Raw genomic sequence first — 19,367 nt, 5'->3', positions numbered from 1 at the left:
TCAGCAGAACTGAACATTAAAGACCTTTAAATGCAGCCCCTGGTGCCGTGCAGCCAGGAGTCACTGTCAGGGATTATCTTAAACAAACGGCATCTGCTTTTCCCCAGGCTGAGTGCTGGGATTTAAGTGTTAAGCTTTTCTCTGGATTATTTTCCGCAGGTTTTTCTCTCCCTCTGTTTTCCTCTCTGGTTTTGTGCATGCGGATGTACCCTTGACACATTTAAAAACATTATTAATCGTTGTCATTTGTGTCTTAAAAATAACTCAGTGATAGCAGCCAGCAGCCCTTAAATCCTTTTTAATTCAGGCTGACCTTGTGAGCGCTGATCTGGGGAGGAGATGCTGCCACCAGCGCCGTGTGCTCACCGACAAGTGCTGTTGCTTGACGACGCACCGGCGTCACCAGGCACTGAGCGTGGTCACCCCCATGGCACCGGTAAAGCCTCGATGCCATGTGTCAACCTTCACATCACTAATGATGCTGTGGCAGGAAATAACTTGACAGCAGCTTCTTGAGTTTATAAACCCTAAGTTTTCAGTTTACATACCCTGGTGATAAAACAGAGATGGTTGTGTTGGGTATTAAAGAATAAAACCACGCTGAAGTGAAGGTTCAAACGCAGCCCATGGAGCCACCCTGGGGAGGCTCATGGGTGGCTGAGCTATGGTAGGCTGTTGAGAGGGTGATTCTGTAACCTGTAGCGATGCTGAAATAACTGTGGGGTGCCATAACCTGGTGTTGCGTGTTCCCAGCTCTGGACTGACTTCAGAACAGCATCCTCTAGTAGCAGATAACGTGCTGCCACTCCCGTCCCTGGTGCTGCCTCCTGGGTGATGGTTTCCTTCACTAACACGACTTTCCTTCTCTTTTTCTGTCCCTAGTGCTTGTACGGCTGCTACGTCCATTCCTCCATCATCCCCACGTTTCACAGAAGGTGCTACTGGCTTCTGCAGGTAGGATGATGACAAGTTCCTCTCTCCAGGGGTCACCCGGTCAAGGCCGTGTTTGCCTGCTGGAGCCCGTGCTTCCTTGTTGGGGGAATTTTGTTTGCCAAAAGGGATATGGATTTTCTTTGTTGTATGTCTCTGTTCAGAGGTACGATACGTTTTCTCTAGGAAATGTAGAGCTGATGATAGCTCAAATGTTCCCTAAACAGAGAGTCAGCTCAAGTGAGACTTTCTGGAGGCTTTTAGTTGTCTTTTCCTGTTCCAAAGTGAGGCAGGCACAGGAGGTCGGGAGGCAGCTGCGGTACCAGCATGCGATGGTGTGAGAGAGAGTCAGCCCCATGGCTGTGTTTGAATTTGGGCTGAGCCCTGTGGCCAGAGCTGCTTTCCTCTGGTGGGACTTCAGTCTCGAGGGAGTTTTTGGGGGTCACTCAATGATTCTTCTTGGCAGTTGTGAGCACAAGGAAGCCCCTGGAGGAGTCGAGCCGAGTTTTCCTCTTATTTCTGCAGGGTTTGGGTAGTGGCGTGATCCCCCTCATGTCCATGAGCTGCAATGGGTGAGCTCGGGTTCACATGTGGGAGTTTGCCCAGGGTAGGCGTTCGCTGGGCCGATGCTCACCCCACCTCTGCAGAACTGCTGACATTATTGACTGGGTACAGTTGCTACAAAGTGGAAGCAATTTGTTTTGTTTTGTTAGAAAACAGCATTTGAGGCATATTGTAATAATATTATTGTTTTAAAGATTAAACCCCTGCAGTCCTGAAAACAAACAGGTCTGAGGAAAGTGACATCTGTTTCAAGAAGCAAATGGAAAATAATCCCTTTTCCCCCCGGGTTTTGCAGTTGTGCTTCTGTATTAAAAAGATGATGCTGCTGTTGTCACTGCTGCATGAAAGACATGCCATGACCCGCAGGGGATGCTGCCCACGCTCTGTATGTAATCAAAGGGAATGTGCACAAAATGGCACTGTCCTCTCTGATGTTTCTGTGTGTCTCAGCTCTGTTTCTATCCTCTGCATGCAGTTGCCATGTGTAAGTGAAGGGGAAGATGCTTCGCACCTCTAGAAGTCATTAAACATCCATGGTCCAGTGCACTGAACCAAGCAAAACCTCTGAACTTTGGGTCCTGTCTGCCCAGGGCAGCAGATAGTGCTCACATCATGGTTCAGAATCCATCTCTGCCAGTGCTGTGGCAGATGGTGTGACTCAAGAATTCAAAAGAAACTAAACTCCCACTGAGCGCCCTACAGCACCGCAGGATCTTCTTCCCTGTACCCTGAGGTCTGGCTCATTCAGGTTCGGAGGGCATGTGTTGATGTTCAGGCATCTTCTTTGCTCTGATAGCTGCTTTGGGTTGAGATGAGCGGATGGAAAGTACTTTTCATTATGAGCCTGTTTATAAAACGTGATGCAGAACGTTTTGGATGTAGTATGCTGGTATTCTGAAACAAGGACACATTGTGCCTTCGCTGTGGGAGGAGTGGGGGTCTGTGATTCATGACAGCAACTCCCAGGCATAATGGGCATCCTTCAGTCATGCGCTCAAGGTTATGCAGCCGGAGAGAAAAGAGCTGGCCAGGAATAGATGATGCTTTTCTAACATCTGCGCAATGTCTGCGTTCAGATCCACAGTGAATTTAGGGGGAGTGAGACCAGAAAGAGAGATGGAGAAGGTAGTTTGTGCATCTGCTTCAGTCTTCTGCTTCAACACCACCCAATAAATGACTTTGATATTCCAAAATGGGTACAGAGAGGGCAATGTCTAACATTAACCTCCAACAAAATGTTGGGCTTTTTAGTTCACCGAGCAAATAGGTGATTTTCACTGGTTTTAGAGACGTGTAGCACCTTCCTGGGGCCTGGAGTGCTCTGCCTGCGAGTCTCTGGTCAATAGAAAGTAAATACAATTAGTCTGCGATGCCGCCTGTATTTTATGGGATGATCTTCCTCCAAATCCTATTGTCAGGTTAGATATTGATTAAAAATCCCCATGCAATTGTTCTTGATCTTTTCTGACTACCGTTCTCAGCATAAAGGCCAAGACTCAAATAAGCCACAGAGACTATCAGTCTCTCCCGTGCATTTATGCCGTGCTATAGCCATTAATGACATTATGGTGGGATCCAATTTCTTACTTAAACAACTTTGCGTTGTCATTTATGATTGACACAACATGCTTTCTCCCTGCAGGCTGGTCAAAGGGATAAGAAATGAAAACCAGTCAGCTTGAACTGTCAGCGGGCAAAACGCAGTTTTCTGAGTCTCTGCAGTGAGAACTTACCCTGCCATGGGCAGAGACCATGGCGCAGTGGTGGGTCTGCTGTGCAAGGCACCACCGCTGCGGTCTCTTCCACTCCGTTCTGGTGGGGGTTTATGTTTTTGAGACATTTCAAGTGTTCTTGATAATGGATTTTAAACGTTGCCTTTCCCCAGGCACCTTTAGTGTTTTTAATAGATGTTGTAAATGCTGAGCAAGCATTGTAGTGTTTGCAGGAGACAGTCCAGCCCTGGGCACTGGCATGGACCTCTTGGAGCTGAGCGAAGGAACCATGACCATGGTGGTGGTGTTCTCCTACATTGGGTTCTCATATTTTCCTTCAGTTTCCTGATTTCCAGAAATAGAGGATTATGCTCTGAGCGATAGGCAGAGGAGAAGATGGGGCTGAGGATGCGGATGACCTCTCTAAGGGACACTGGGGAGGGCTCTTCGGTAGCACATCTTTCTCTTATTGCTTCGCATTGCCTTTTAGCATCCTAAAAGCGTCAATGCCCTGGCTGTTCACAGTCAGTCAAGCGCAGAATGGTGCTGCTGAGGCCTTTTTATAGGCATGAGGGATGGCAGGTCCCCAGACTCCCGGAAAGGCTTCAGCACGCATCATGCCACTGGGATGCTGGCTCGGCTGCCAGCAGGATGCGCGTGTGTGAACACCCTGTGCGTGTTTAGACCTTCACAATGGCACCAGATTTTCTGTCAATGAAAAAAGAGGAAGAAAAAGCCCCTGTTTGTACTCATAATGACTAATGCAGGGAAAACGTGGAGTCTGAGATAGAGACAATTTTCAAACATTGGCACAGCTGAGTAGCACAGTGCAGTGTGTTCTTCTGCAGAGTGGTAATTGGCACCCCAGGCATTTAGAATTACTCTAGTGCCAGGCTCCAGGGCGGGCTGCTGCTCACAGAGGTTACTGGAGGAGGGCTTCATCTTTACTAGTGATGTGTCTCTTGCTCTCTTCCACTCTTGCGCCCTACAGGTGGAGGCTGAGTTTGTTGGACAGACATCACTTTCCATCCCACCATTCTGATACGTTTTTAGTGCTGGTGCTAAGGTGCTGTGGTTATGGGAAGTAATACATTAAAAAGAGTGTTGCCCTTCTTCTTTATTATGAAGTACATAAACTGTGCTGTAGGGTCATACTAAAAACTTTTTGTGAATTTAGGCAGTAGCTGAATATTAGTTCTTCATGACATGGGACAGACCTTCTCGTGTCGCTGTCTTTCCTGTAATTGTTTGCCTAAATATGGGAGCAATGTGCATTTTAAGCACTTGGGTTTCATTAATGTTAATGCAGAAATTTGCTGTTCATTCTGTATTTTTTTGCCTCAAATTTTCCATTATGTCCTAAGCGAGGAGAAAACCTTCCCATTTCCTTTTGGCAGCGCCCTGGCAGGGCAGCATTCCCCGTCTCATCAGTTGTGCTGCATCAGCAGCATTTTCCCCGTCCCTGGCTGGAGGAGCAACAGCCAGCTTGAGAATTTTGGTCTTTTTCGACACAAATTGGAAGCATTACAATCTCATCAAAATTGCTGAGACTTTTGCTTAGTAATGGCGTTTTATTTTTCATGTGGGTAAAATAGAAATGACTGGGCAATAAAGCACCGCGGATCGTGCGCTGGATGCGGGCACTTCAGTCCTATGTTGTTGGGGAGCAAGGTGTCAGTTAGGCTCTCAGCATAATGGGCCTCTGCATATTTGCTAACGGGAATATAAGCTGTGGCTGCTGTGACAGCACATTTTCCCAAAGTGAGTTTTAGCCTCTCTGATGAATTAAGTGTGTATTGGAGTACAGCAGTGTGGTACAGGGTGCCTAACGACGCCACCGTGGTTCAGCATCCTGAGCACGCCGCTGTGATGACCCTCAGCATCACAGAGCAGATGGGCTGGGTGACCCTGGGACAGCAATTGACTGGTCCAAGGTCCAGGATCCCATCCAGGAGTGCCAGCAGTGATGGCACTTGACCTGTGGTGGAGGCACTTTGGGACTTATGGCCTTTAGAGCTATTGCCCTCTGCTGTGTCTTCATGCCCAGTCTGTGCCGCCTTGGAGAGGCTCAGAGCTGCCGCAGAACAAGTGCTTCCAATACCCACTCCAGCCCGAAGTCAATGACGAAGCTCTGTTTAACAGCAGGATGAACAGTTAAAGAGGTTTAGAAGGAGCCTTTCTGTGGCTCTGCACATTGTGTAAAACTCAAGTTCTGTTTAGCACGAGTGCCCCGACGCTTCATTTTAGCTATCATCAGAGATATCTTTAACGATAACAATTCATGTCTTGCTCTGCTGTACTCCAGTGTCTTAGCGAGATAAAAAAGAAGCAAAAGCTGTGATGCTGCAGGCTGCACTGCTGGAAGACCTCTGTCCTTTGCCTTCAGCACCAGAAACCTGAGAGGAACCCTTCCGCTTTGATCGGAGCCAGCTGCTGCGGCTCTGCTCTTCGTCATCTCCATCCCAGTCACTCCTGAGTCTCCCTGGGGCATCCGGAGCCACTGTCACTGCTGTCGCTTGTGATGGGCACTGAGAGTCACTCGTGGTGACAGCCACTCTCTTCTCCCCACGCTCACTGCCTTTGCAATGCCTCCTGTTGGGGATGGAAATGCTGCTCACAGCTTGTCCCTCTGTCTCCGGCTCTTAGCTCCTGGATGTGCGGCTCCTCTTGGCCGAGATGCTCACCCGGAGGTGCTTGGCGCATGGAATTCCTGGCAGATAGAGCACCCCCTGGCAGCGCAAGGTCGGCCTGGGCAGCCGAAGGAGGATGGTGCAGCAGCACACAGCCCTGCCAGGGCTGCCCAGAGGGGAGCAGCCCCAGTGATGGCACTTGGGTACAGGCGGTGGTTTGCCTGGGGGTGATCCCAGTGAGCAATAGTATTTCCCACTTGTCTTCTTGTCCCCTGATTTGCATCCATTGAAACCCACCTCCAGTCTTACAGTCTTTTTTTAAGACAGGCACACAGAGGATCTGTTCCAGTTGAAGGCTATTTTTTGCTTGTTTTCTCCTCCTTCAGGTTGTACTTGCTCGCTAATGTTAGCTTCTCATAGAGTCTTCACCTTCCCTAAAACTAACTTCCATGTGACAGTGCTCATCAAAACCTCTCTTCCTCCTGACAGTCTCCTTCCTCTTCCTAAGAACAAAGCCGTCCTGTGTAGCGTGCTCCAAAATCACCCTGTTCAGCTTCATAGAGCACGTCCTGGGGAAGGACAAAGCGCTGGAGGGAACAGCTTCCACAGGAGCCCTGTTTTCCGGGAGAGCCAGCAACGCGGCTGCGTGTAACATCCATCCTCACGCTCAAGACCATGAAAATAAATCAGGATGTTGCTTCCCTGAAAAACGTTTTTTTATGACAAAAATCTGCAGTAGATAAAATTGAGCTTGTGACTCAGGCTGGGCCATGCCCCTTTTATCTGTCTGGATACCTTCAAAACAAAGATGTGTTTTGACACCTGCGGGATGAGTAAGATGGGGCTGCGGAGAAAGGCAAGCAATAACCCTCAGCTGATGTTCCAGCCAAGGGGAGGCGGAGAGGATTACAAATGAACTGGTATGTCGGAGGCTGGAAACATTTTAGCAGGAGTGCTTTATCTTTTGTAATGTTTTTATAAATTATTTATTAACACACTTGCTGCATTTTCCCGAGGAATCGGGTGGGAAAGCAGAACGTAGAGCCGGCAGATTATATGCCAGAAGAAAGACGCCAGTGATTAAAAAACAATTTCCAACCCTTTCAAGCACATAACTTTATTTTCAGACGAGCACTCTGCTATTTTTGAACAGCTCTCCACCATTTTAAAGAAAATCCCGGATTCGTTCCCTAGATAGATGAGGAGACTGACGTTAATGCGAGCAAACTAAAAAGCAGTCGGAGTGCTTTAGTTGTTGCTTAAATAATCTGTTGTCATTTAGAGGAGAGATGCATTTCCCCAACTGCTGTGGGACGTGCTGGGGTTGCTGATAGAGGGGAGGTATTACAGGGGCGATGTGAAACAGTCCAGGCCATGGACTGCTGTGGAAATGGGAAGCGGGTTCTGCACTCCGGGATCTCGGTGGAGATGAGGCACCACATGCACTTTACACTGGGGAGCATCGACTTCTTAACAGTGGCACCCAGAAGTGACACCACTGAAGCTGGGTGGCTTCTGCTCGAGCATACACCCATGTGTTCACCCAGGAAGACCCCAGACAGCAGGACCCTGCCTCCTCCTGGTTCTGTTCCAGTTGGGAGCAGTGATGCCATCACCGAGAAATCCTGGTGCAGGGATCGCAGTCAGGCGACAGCACAGCTCAGCTGGAAATTAAATCAAACCACAGGCTCCAAGATACTTATTAATATGCTCTGTATATGGAGGATTAGGCTTTTTGTGACACTTAAATTGAATTCTAATGCTATTTTGAAATGTGTAATACGCTGAATTTACTTCACCTCAGGTTTGAGTTAATGGTTTATTAAATTATGCACCTTGCAGGAGCAAAGCTGTTTGCTGGTGTAGGACACTGAAGCTTGCAGTAGCAATGCAGCAGTTTTGCTGATCTCATCCACATCCTCCCTGGTCAATTATTAGGTCTGCAGGTGTCGATGAATGTATTATTCCTTCGGCTGAAGTTTCGCCCTCTCCGGAGAGGCATAATTGGGGATTGGGTTGGAAATTCTGTAGTGAAGCAAATTACAATTTGAGTTTAGAGATTTGGAGTTCGTTTTGGCGTGGGCAGCGGAGGACGTGCAGCAGATGCTGCCAAGGCTCAAGTCTCTCCTTCTAACACAGGATATTTTTTTCCTTTAATATGCAGTGTTCTGGCCTACAGGGATCTACCCCGTTTGTGTTTTATCTGTTAAGGCATGCTTTTGTAAGTGTTTCGGATAAATCACTTCCCAGGTGCCTGCAGTTCCAAATGCTTTTCTTGCTGTCCCTTCTGCCTGCGTGAACACCTCGCTTATTACCCCAGTTGCTTTTATTCTCAAAATCATCTTTTATTTCTGAAAGAGGATCTGTCTATTCCCTTCCTATTGAATGGCTGCCTTCAGCTGACGCTGACGTCTGCCCCATCACAGGTTAATGACAGTGATGCGTCCTGTGTCTCACCCTGCCCCACTGCATGAGGATCCATCCCAGTCACCTCCTGCAGCTGCCACCCTTATCACTGCATCCCTCATGCCGGTCCATGCCCATGATGATGTTTCATGTCAGACCAATGGATGGGAAAGTGGTGTCACATAAGTGAAAGTGTGTAAATGATGCGCTGCCCTTAGTGAAAGTCATTGAAGGTTATTAAAACCAGCTCAGAGGCCATGGGCTTGGGATGCACCCACCTCCGAAGCTGTGGGAATGGTGTATATGGAGCACGGTCTTAGGCTGCTGTGAGACCATTAGTTTAATGTATTAGTGAAGGGGCAAAAGCTGGAGGAGAACGACCTAAATGGTTTTTCCCTCCTGAACAAGCGCCGTACCTCAGGGTATCATGTTCTGTGTCAAGGAAAAAGTGCAAGATTTTTCTTGTCGTACATTTGTTTCAGTTAAATGTCAGCCTGTTTGCATCTTCTCCTCATGCTGCTGCAAGACGTATGTCATATGACAGCCTGCTAGCTCGCGCTGGAGTTGTTAGCCATCAGCAGCAAAGAAAGCACAATTTAGATGGAATAAAATAGAGGTTGAGGTTTTTATCAGTTTAGTCTCTGTAAAATGGGATGGCGCCTTCCCAGGAAAATGGACTTCCTGATAACGTAACCAGCACAAAAGAAGTCTGTTGGATTGAATATGTCTTCGTATTGTTCTCCTTTTACAACCAAACACTGCAAAAGGCTCCTGAGAAAGGTTGAAGGTATTTCTGATCTCCTTGCAGCAAGTGCAGCCAGTGCAGACAGCAGCAGGGATGGGTGGTGGGAGCGCAGCCCGGGCAATGGTCACTCTGCCCATGACCCAGCACCACATGTAGAGCACATAGCATGTGTATTGTCTGCCCATAGTCCTTGGGACATGCAGGATGGTGTTTGTGTTGGACAAATACGTTTGGCTGGCATCACTAGTACTGGATTTGTTAGTAAGGATGGCTGTTAAATGCTCTGACTGACCTCATGGGGCCACCTATAACAAACATCATAGACTAAAACCTGCAAAATAATACTTTCTGAATCACATCGGTCAAATTCTGCTCATCCTGTGCTTTTGCATTTCACACATCTGTCCTGCTAGGAATGTGCCTCACATGCAGAGTGTAAAACTTTGTAGGAAAAAGAATCCGCATAGAAAATAAATCCCCTTCTCAGCCTACAGAGAAGAGAAGGGAGCTGCGGCATCAGTTTTGCTGTGAATGGGTTGAGCGAGGTGCAGAAATCAGCCCTGAACTCCTCCTGCAGTGCTTGGCACTTGCACAAATAGCTCGAGCCTCAAATGCTGTTATTTTTTCGGGTTTATTGAACATTAAATCCATCACCAAAATATGCAGAAAGAAAAATGAATGCAACATCTTTCAAGGTCACTTGTTTCCGTGGAGGCGATGTAACTGCGCTGGGCTTTCTGTACTAAAGCAGCATCGGTGCAGGAAACCAAACATTTCATACCAGCACCTCCCAAATCGTGTAGCAACGTTCCTTTTTCCATGGAAAAATACAGCAAATGTGTCCTGAAACCCGGTACCTGAGCAGTGGGGGACTTGGATCAACAGTAATTAAAACTATTAGGGGATCTCATCTCCTGTCTGCTGTTTATTGACCTTTTCTTCAGTGTCGTTTTCTGCTCAGGAGCCCAGGTAACTGGATATCCAGGGAGGACCAGCTGTAGGAGCATTTAGGACAGCATGAGACCCACTTGAATTCCAAAAGGTGCTTGATTCTAGACCCATGTAATACTTGCATTAAGCTGACAAATCTGGAAACCTTGGAGAAAGGAATTTTTCTCTGAGTGGGGGAAGAAGTTACAGCTGTAGATACTGGGAAGCTGCTAAAAGAAGTTCTCCCAAATAGCTTTTCTTTCTGTAATACTGTTTTAGATCCTAGAGTCTTTCCAAGCTCAGTGACCCACAGTCTTGCTTGTACAGTGGGAAACATCGTCCTTCCAGGGAACTAAACCCCCATTTTTGGGTTTAGAATCAAGTAAAGATGGGTAGAATAAAATATGAAATCCAGTAAGGATTCAGGAATTAACATGACTGGTGTAATTGGAAGGACAGCTCTGATTTGGGGCAAAGTGGTATCAAGGTTGAGGTTTAACAGTGATTTGTGTGAATTAGCATCAGAGCAAAGAACATCAATGGCTTTAAAATGTCAGCTTCAGCACAGCTTTACTACACATGATGCAGGCCTATCTTTAGGCACGGCAAAAGGTGGATAACGTGTGTGTGTCCCCTCCGTGACCTTCAAGCGGAGCATCCCTCTCTCAGAGGCTTCCCGGGGGCTCAGATTTCCAGCCTGCTGGAAGGGGAAAGGAAGGAGAGGATGTGGAGTGGGCTTGATTAAAAAGTGCTTTGGCTTTTTCTCTTGAACGGTATTTGCAGTGGAAACTCTACATGAAATTTATACTCCTCTCATATGATTTTGACTGGTTTTAGTGCACAAATTCTCAGTAGAAAATGTATTCAATAAAAATTTGATGTGGAACTATAGCTCAGCAGAATCTTTTTTAAGAAATCCAGCTCTGGGATATTTATTTTGTATCTAGTTTCAGTTTTAGTGCCTGTTCCTTCTGCAGATGCCCTCGTTAGCCTGCTAACGGCTTATGAAGAGCTCAGCCCCCCTCATGCCTGGATCCCAGCATCCCGGTGAGCCCGGAGCATTCCTGCAGTGCCTGAAGGTGAAGTTTGGGGTCTTGAGGCTGCTGCTGTTGGCTTCTTCTGCAGGCATACCCATGCTTTTTGTTAATGAAGAGACCCAAGGTCTTGGGGCTCTCTGGGCAGGGGGGATAAGCCTGCAGCAGGTAGAACGTTACCACACCATGAGCAGTGATATGGGCAACAAGAGCACAGTGCACTTGACTTACAGCGAGTCTACTGGGAAGTAGTTTTAGCAGGAAAAGTGCAATAAGTGTGGATTTATTCTCCTTTGGTGCTCAGGATGCAAAAGGAGACTGTTTAGGGGAAGTAGGGAAGAAATCTGGGGTGGCCATAATGGAAATCTTGGGATAAACCTGGGAGCTGTGAGCCCCTAAAGTGTCATTTCTGGCTGTGGAATAACATTCGAGCAAATGGGATGATCCCAGCACCTAGGAGGAGTTAACTCTGATGCGTAGGGAGAAGGGAATTTTTTGCAGGCTTTGGAGCCAGTGGCAGCGATGAAGGACATCCCTGCTCACCTTCATTCCTGACCATTGTGCCAAAAGTTTCCCATTTGCTTCCCAGAATTGCAAGAGAGCATCAATGCATTACACAGCCGTTTGTCCAGCTCCCTCCTCCTGCTCCAGGCTGGGAGAGGCATCCCAAGGTAGCAATGCAAAAGAGGCACAAAGCGACTCCCCAGACGTAAATCCCAAGGTTTAAACCTCTGCTTTAGCCCTTCAGAGTCACCATAAAGATTTCTAACAGGTTTCTGGTCCAGCATACTGCGGCAAACCGGATCCTGAGCAGCAAAGAGCGAGCTGCCCTGTGAATTACCACCTCCTCAGGATGTTTTAACACAGAGCTGGAGGCTCAAGGCACCAAGAGCTTTCTCCTAATCTTTAGTGATAAACTCCTGTTCTCCTGTGAGTAAACAATCTGCTTTGCCACTTCTTTTCAATTTAAACAGGAGTACGCTGAAGCTCTCTTGCAAAAACATTTATTGTGTCAACCAGACTGGAGGCTTTGGGTTGTGTTTCTCTCGTCTTCCTATTTTTCTCTTTGCTTCTAGTGTTCTCATATCAAATTCTCACTCGAAAAAATACTGCCCGGAGGCATGGGAAATGGCACATGGCTCTATGAAATATCCCCCTGTCCTAGGATACACCGTGTTTTTATTTGGTGACAGGCCAGGATTCAGTGCACGGCCTAAATATTGTGGCATCCTATTTGATTTTTGACTTGTTGGATGGACGAGACACTGTAGCTCACGGACAACACGACCATTTTTCCTCATGGTTTACCCTTTCTCTGGATTACTGTCTGTAAGTTTCAAAATGGAACAGGATTCCTCTGCGCTTTATAAATTAGGGCCATATTACAGCAGCACCCAACAGTGCTGCTATATTTCACATGGTGTCAGGGTTTCTATTATAAACCTTATTTTTCAGAGGTTTATAGCTCAGCCATAAAAATTCACTGTATGCTGAGGCTCGGAGTGTAACAGCTGCATCTCAGCCATGCAGAGGATGTGTTTGCATGTGGGTTTATAAGCAAAACAAAACAGGCTTTGTGTGCACATTTACACGTAGAGGTCTATATAATTATATTAAAATCATCGTAAGTTTATCCTAGCTGTGATTTCAAAGTTAATTTTGTGGAAGTTAGGAAATGCCCCCTTTTTGGCAGCTTTATTTCTTCCTGTTTGCCAGACAGGGTGCTGATTGAGGAGTAACAGGCTGGGGGGTAATTAAAGACCATCTTGGATTGCTTGTGCCCAAGGAGCGCCTGGATCCCGGCTGGCATTGGGAAGGATCGTGTCATCACAAGCTAAGAGAGCCACTAGTGGCTTTTGCTTACTTGGAGCGGTCAGCTGGTGGTACTGTTAATCATAAGGGCTGCCCTTACTCGCCGAGGGGTATCTAGCCTATACCATAATGATTGTCCATAAATATTCCCACTCTACTAAAAAGAAGCCCTGAAAAGGTATTTGTGACTCAGGCTGTACCTCCAATATTATCTGCAAGGGTATGTAGTGATAGGACAAGGGGGAATGGTTTTAAACTGAGAGGGGAGATTGAGATGAGCTCTGAGGCAGAAGCTCTTCCCTGTGAGGGTGCTGAGGCGCTGGCACAGGGTGCCCAGAGAAGCTGTGGCTGCCCCATCCCTGGCAGTGTTCAAGGCCAGGTTGGACACAGGGGCTTGGAGCAACCTGCTCTAGTGGAAGGTGTCCCTGCCCGTGGCAGGGGTTGGAGCTGGAGGAGCTTTAAGGTCCCTTCAACACAAACCAGGCTGGGATTCTACAATTCTGCATGCTTAGAACGTATATAATCATTATGTTTTCTTATGTTGACATATGAATAAGATACCAACCTCCTCCTTTTAATAGCCTTCCATAATGCTCACACCTGCTGTAGTGTGATTTGCTGCATTTCAACAAATAGGCTAGCTCAAATGAATGAAGAATATGTTTCCACAGGGCTGCAAGCACGCCTGTCAAAAGAAAACAAAAAGGGGCTATTTGTGGCCCTGTGCTGCATGCAGCCATCACACAACTGTGAACGTGCCTTTGTACGTGCAGTTCAGTCATCAGCACAGAAGCTGTTTCATATATACAAACAGCCAAATAATGAAGGACACAGATTTGGTCCGAGCGTTAAAATAGAAAGAGAAACCCCCACACAATCTGCAAGGCAGTGTTAACCCAGCTGCAGCTAAACGTGTCTTCTGTGACCTTTTGGCTCATGTTGGCTTTCCAGCTGTATGACTTTTAACATCAATGTCAGGTAGGCCTGTCTTTAAGCTTGTGTTTTTCTGTATGTTAAGGCATTTTGACCTTAGTGCTGTTGGCCTGTGTTAATTCTCACTGTGATGTTCTCCCTGGTAAGAGGCACCCGACCAGGTCTCCCTTCAGGCTCTATAGTGGCACGAGGGCCACACAGGCTGGTTTAGCTTTGAAAGTCGTGTTGGATTCCTGCCGGGAGCACATCTTTACCACCTCTTCCCCAGGTGCTCCTCACCATTTCTCATGTGAATTCAAACCTGAGTAACAACACACTGTTACGTGTGTAAGATGTAATGACAGGGAACTCTGTATTGCACAGTGATAGGGGTGTTATGCTGCAGCTAACCCCTAATCTAGCTCCCTTCCACACACGCGGAGCTAGACTGCTTCCATGGACGCACCTGCACAGCCTCATTAATTAATACCATGTTTTACATTTCGTTTTAATAAAGCCTTTTCATTACGGAGCTTGTTCCCATGGTAGGAAGAATTGAAATTCCTTGCAAGAGCATTATAATTAAGCTGTAGTGCAATGGGGAGGAATGTGTCTTGCTTGGAAAGTGTATTCTGTCTAAGGTGGCTCGTTGTAGGGGGGATCCCAGCAGACTCGGGCAGGGCTCCCCTGGCCCGAGCTTTGGAAGGTTTCTGCCCAGGGCATTGTGCCTTTCCTTGTCATAGGTTTCAGGCTCAGGTCATGTTTCGCAGGGTGGAAGAGATGGAGATCAACCTCTCCAAGGCAGTAGTGCCCGAATCTTTGGCTTGCTGGACCACTGCAGCTCTTCATGTGCTCGCAGCCAGCCAGGGCAGCAACACAGAAGCAGCTTTTCTTGCTGAGTTTGGTTCTGCAGTTATTTACTTCCTCACGGTAGGCTGCATCCAGAGCTGTTCCCAGCCAACACCGCAGCAGGGATGTAAGGTGAGAGGTCTGCCCTATGGAGCCCAGTTTGGGGTGTTGCTTTGGTTTGATACCAAATACCCGGAGTGGCGATATAGGAGGTAAAGTACTTTGGTATCTGAGGTCTGTTGTGGCTTCCTCCTTCGATTTAAAAATCAATACACCTCATATATGCACGGCTGATCATAACATGGGGATTCATCTGTATGAGCATAAGGAGGCTGGGGTTCACCATGAGGTTGAAGCGTCACTGTTCAAGGAAGGCAGCTCAGCAAGAGGAATTAATTGGGTTGTGTCAGGATTACTTGTGAACTTGGAAACAGATTTTTGCTTTCTCTTTGACAAAAACTGGGATTTATAAAATGAGACAAAGCCTGCCCAGGAGGAGCGGTTGTGTTTCTGCCTCTGACCTCAGGGATGCTTATTGACGAGCTATACAGCAAGAAGATGGAAATGCTTCATTAGGAGGCGACATTGCATGTTATCTGGGGAAGATCCTAATGGAGTAAATTAGGAGGGAAACATCTGTTGCTTTCCGTCTCGGGTTTTAGTGCTAAATCTGATGCTAATTCTGGCCTTTTGTGACCTTTTTATATGCCCATTCATCCTAAATGGGAGATATGTTTTGTTCGTTAACTGTGGATGTGTGCTGCAACCTTTGAACTTGACTTGCTTCAGAGTTCCTCTCTACCCTCTAGGAGAGATTGATTCCCTTCCTATTTTCCTGCATTCCCAAGACCTCACAGACAAAGTGTTAGCAGTAGAATTGGGGGGAAGGAGGCAGAGAGGCAGTAAAATCCTGAGCCAGGCAGAGGACGAGATGTGTGTGTATACACATGCATGCAGATATAAGATGCAGGGTTCTGCCTTCTTCCCTCTTTTGTGTAATGATTTTATCATTAAAAAGTAGCTACAGCTTGTAACAGAAAATTAGAGTCTTGGTTTACACAAAATTCATGGCATATTGAGGAAAAAATACTTGTCGCAACTTCGCATCTAAAGGTCCAGGTTTGGAGCTCCCTGGTCCATATGGAGGGGATGCAGACCCGATGCCGCGGGTCTGTGCTGCTCAGCACCACCACGTCGCAGTTGCACAGGAGTTTTGTTCAAGGCTTAAAACACTCGCTCAAATTAATGACCAAAAATGTCAAATGTGTCCGCAGCTAATTATTCATTAGCTGCATAATTAGTGTGAGATGATCATGACGTTTTACTGTTAGTAATTTTTATACTCTAATAGGAATGAAATCAGCCTACGATCGCAGCACAGCAGTTTGAACTCTGCACTGGAGGTGTATGTTGCTGGGCTGGGGAGGATGCTCTCACGAGCTCTTGCTACGAAAGGCTGTGTGATACAGCCCGGAGCAGCGTTATCCTGCCTTGCTTAGCAGCAGGGATGCAAATGGAGAGCATCGCCCTGCAGGAATTTGGGGTGAGGCCATGGGCATTACATGTGCTGTCAGCTTGCAAAAAGGGGACAAAATTACAGTGAAAGAGCTGGGATTTCATTTGGGTTTGTTCTGAAGGGAGTGGAAAGAACTGGCTTTGGTGAAATCCTCCAGCCACACTGTCAGTTGTCATGTTTAGGTCGTTTAAGGAAGGGTATCCTCAAGTTTATTGCTAACAGTGGACAAAACACGTTGCAATATAACACACTCTATCCCTAGACAGTGTTTTCTAAATGATCACCTTCTGCCTCTTCTGACTAGATGAGGCTTCGACGTGGCTGTGGTTTCCCTAATTGCAGCTTCTTTGAGTCCTTGCTGGGAAACACACCTTGCAAATTCAGTCTTGTGATTAATTTATGTGAAGGATGCAGTGTTGAGTTTCATGCCTTCTTTTCCCTCACAAATATATTCATTCCTCAAAGGACATTTAGAGCTTTTACACCAACAAAAATTCAGGATTCTCTAGCAAGTATAGAAACAAATACATGAGACACAGCGTTTCTGTTAATGCTGTTTGTCCATGCTATCCAGTGCCACCATCAGAGCTGAGGTACGTCTAAGAAAACATGCTGATGGTTGTCTATATTCTGTCCCCTTCTGTTTCCCATCAGAAGAACACAGGAGATAGTAAATCGGGAACCTGGGCACCTTTCTGATTTGGCCAACCCATGAATCTCAGAAGAGAGTGCATGGAGGCCAGCTGCTATTAAGCAAGGGCTGCTGGCAAGAGAATCTTCCATCTCTCACACATGGACTCCACTTCTTTCTTGAAGAAAGCCCCTGTAAAATACAGGATTTCCTAAGCATGTGGCTTGGCAAATTCTGCTGCTAAGGAGTCATGGTTCTGGGGAACATATTAGGAGACCTATCTCTGCAAATGGTAATTGCTCAGGCAACAGGAATTTCCTTGCATGGATGTCTCCCTTGGCATGGGGAGCAATCCAGACAAGGCAGCAGTAAGTGGCATTGCAAGCATAGTTCAATGCAGTAACTGCAAACAAGACATGATTTCTGCACTTGATGTTTAGGCATTTTGTTCTGAGAGAGTGTTGATGCTGTTGGGTTTCCGGGGATCAGTTTTTAACGTCCTACTGCATCTCTGCTCTAAATAGCGAGTTGTGGGATGCAGGTAGGCAGGCTGAGCCTCCCAAATACCAAGCCTAGTTGTCTTCATTAAACTCAAAAAGAGCAAAGCTAAACATATTGGGTTCTGTTCATTAAGAGACTGGCGGTTTTCTGGCTTTGTTGTCTTTCAGTACACCAAGAACAGATGCAGTTGACAAGTGGCATCAGCCAAGGGACACGGCTTTATAAGGTTGTGTTGAAGCAGGGCTTGGAAATAGCCAGCTGAAATCTAATTTGTAGCCAAGTGGAATAAATTGGAACTGATAGTTATTCAATTAATGGCATGGGCAGCAAGGTGAGGTCTCCTCTCAAAACAGCAGAATAAGGTTTCTTGATGGGGAGCTTTGGGAAAACGGGGCATGGCACCAGGTTTTCAGTCAAATCCAGCCACTAATCATCTAAGTAGCAGAGGGAGATGTGATTATTATAGAGGTGCTCAGCAAAACGGTTTGAGTGAGTGCTTCTCAAAAGTGTGATGGAATCCAAACCCAATGGACGTGTCCTGGAGCCTGCCTGGAGCCGAGGATTTCCTCGACAGTGCTGCATACACCAATAACCTGTGTGCTGCAGGAAGCAGCAGTCAGGACCAAAGGTATGCTGTCCTCTGCTCCTGGGGTTCTTCATGTGCACCAATGGCATCCCTGGGCACAGAGACTAGTTCTCTTCTGTCATTCCCTTTTGTATCTGAAAAGGTTGTGTTTGCCTGCTGAGGAGTTCAGGAAGAACGGGCAACTTTGGTGTCTTTTAGTGCTTTTTGAGCATCCCGTGATGCAGAGTAGGTGGTTCGCTAACGCAGTCGCCACACTCCATGCAATCTCCCATGGTGCAGTGTTTCAGATCCTTGGATAATTGCATAGTGATGGGACTGCCACAGTTCTCTCCACATAAGCAGACCAAGAAATATAGAGAGGCTTTTTCTTTTTTTTAATCAAAAGAAAGATTTCTTCCCATGCAAATGCCCTCCGTGATAATATTATCAGTGTTGCCTCAGGCTTGCACAAGCTGAATGGAGGAGAAGTAGAGTTTATGTTTTTCAGCAGAATGGTTTCATGCTCTACCAGTTCAGTTTATAAGAGGAAAAGGATGACTCATTTTACCTGGAATAATGGAATTCTTTGGTTGCGTTTAAGGGCAGACAATTTAACAGGAAAGTTCGTATCCGTGGCTGGAAGCAACCCCATGGCTGAGCACTCCTATCCCTGCATGTGCTCTCTGCTGTGACCTGCACACTGTGCCAAACCCTGTGCACTTGGGTGTTGGTGAAGTTTGGGGTCAGGCTTTGCCTTGCAAAGCAGAGAGCATGAAGCTTGTTGGCAGCAAAGGGCTGGTTTACTGCGTACGCGTGAACCAGGGGCATCTTGGTGGGTCTGTGGGATATGTGCTGGGCTCTGAGCAGCCTAAAGCAGCAGCAGGAAGCAAAAAGCTTGTTTGAGAACATGGTTAATCCCCTCAGCCCCGGCCCTGCAGTCACTGAACTACTGAAGCATGAGAGCAGGGCTTTCCTCCTGCAGCACTTGGCAGGTCCCCGGCGCTGCTGCATGTCAGCGTGCTGCAGTTATGCATCGTGTGGTGTCCTGCTTCCTGGCCAGAACTGCAGTGCACACTGGCACATGCAAGAGACAGAAAAGCAAAGGGTGATGAGGGTTATTCCAAAGCATAAAGTTCACCTAACCAAGCTTTTGGTGGTGTATTGGTGGCTGAGGTTGGGTTTGATTTGGTTTTGGTGCAGCGCCCTGTGCTTTGGGCTCTTTTCGTATGGGGTTGGGCAGCAGCACCCTGCAAGCTGCTCTTCACAAGAAACCCAGGGTGCCAGGTCTGAGGCTTTCTGATCTGTGCTGGCACTTTGCTTACAGTTATGATTATTAAAGAAGTCATGAAAAATGCTTCAGCAGGGCTGTGGTGGGCTTTCGCCATAGCAGGTCACATTCAGGTTTTGGCACCAAGATTGTCTTGGCTACTGTGAATGGGAACAATAGTAAATTTGTGCAAATTAGCTCAGATATTGAGGTCAACGTAAATGAACCACACAGATGAAGTCTAAACTATGGAACATTTCTCAAGTTGTAATATAAACATAGTCCAACATCTGTGGTCTTTCATTAAAAGCAAAGCTATGAGAGCGAGATTTCACTCAGCGACACTGATTTGGTGCCTGCAGA

General features: G+C 46.9%; 1 protein-coding gene across 7 annotated transcripts in view; it reads left to right on the top strand.

The window, feature by feature from the left end:
• Nucleotides 1–19,367, top strand: part of CAMTA1 (calmodulin binding transcription activator 1) — a 240,515-nt gene that overhangs the window by 126,199 nt on the left and 94,949 nt on the right. For all 7 annotated transcript variants that reach the window (XM_030508028.1, XM_030508031.1, XM_030508025.1 and 4 more), the window contains one exon: nt 883–954. In XM_030508028.1, the coding sequence (XP_030363888.1) occupies nt 883–954 (72 nt within the window). The remainder of the gene's footprint in view (nt 1–882; nt 955–19,367) is intronic.

This window comes from Strigops habroptila, chromosome 16 (assembly GCF_004027225.2).
Source record: "Strigops habroptila isolate Jane chromosome 16, bStrHab1.2.pri, whole genome shotgun sequence".
NCBI lineage: Eukaryota > Metazoa > Chordata > Aves > Psittaciformes > Psittacidae > Strigops > Strigops habroptila.
The sequence above is the reverse complement of the archived record's forward strand: the minus strand, read 5'-3'. Positions and strand labels throughout refer to the sequence as shown.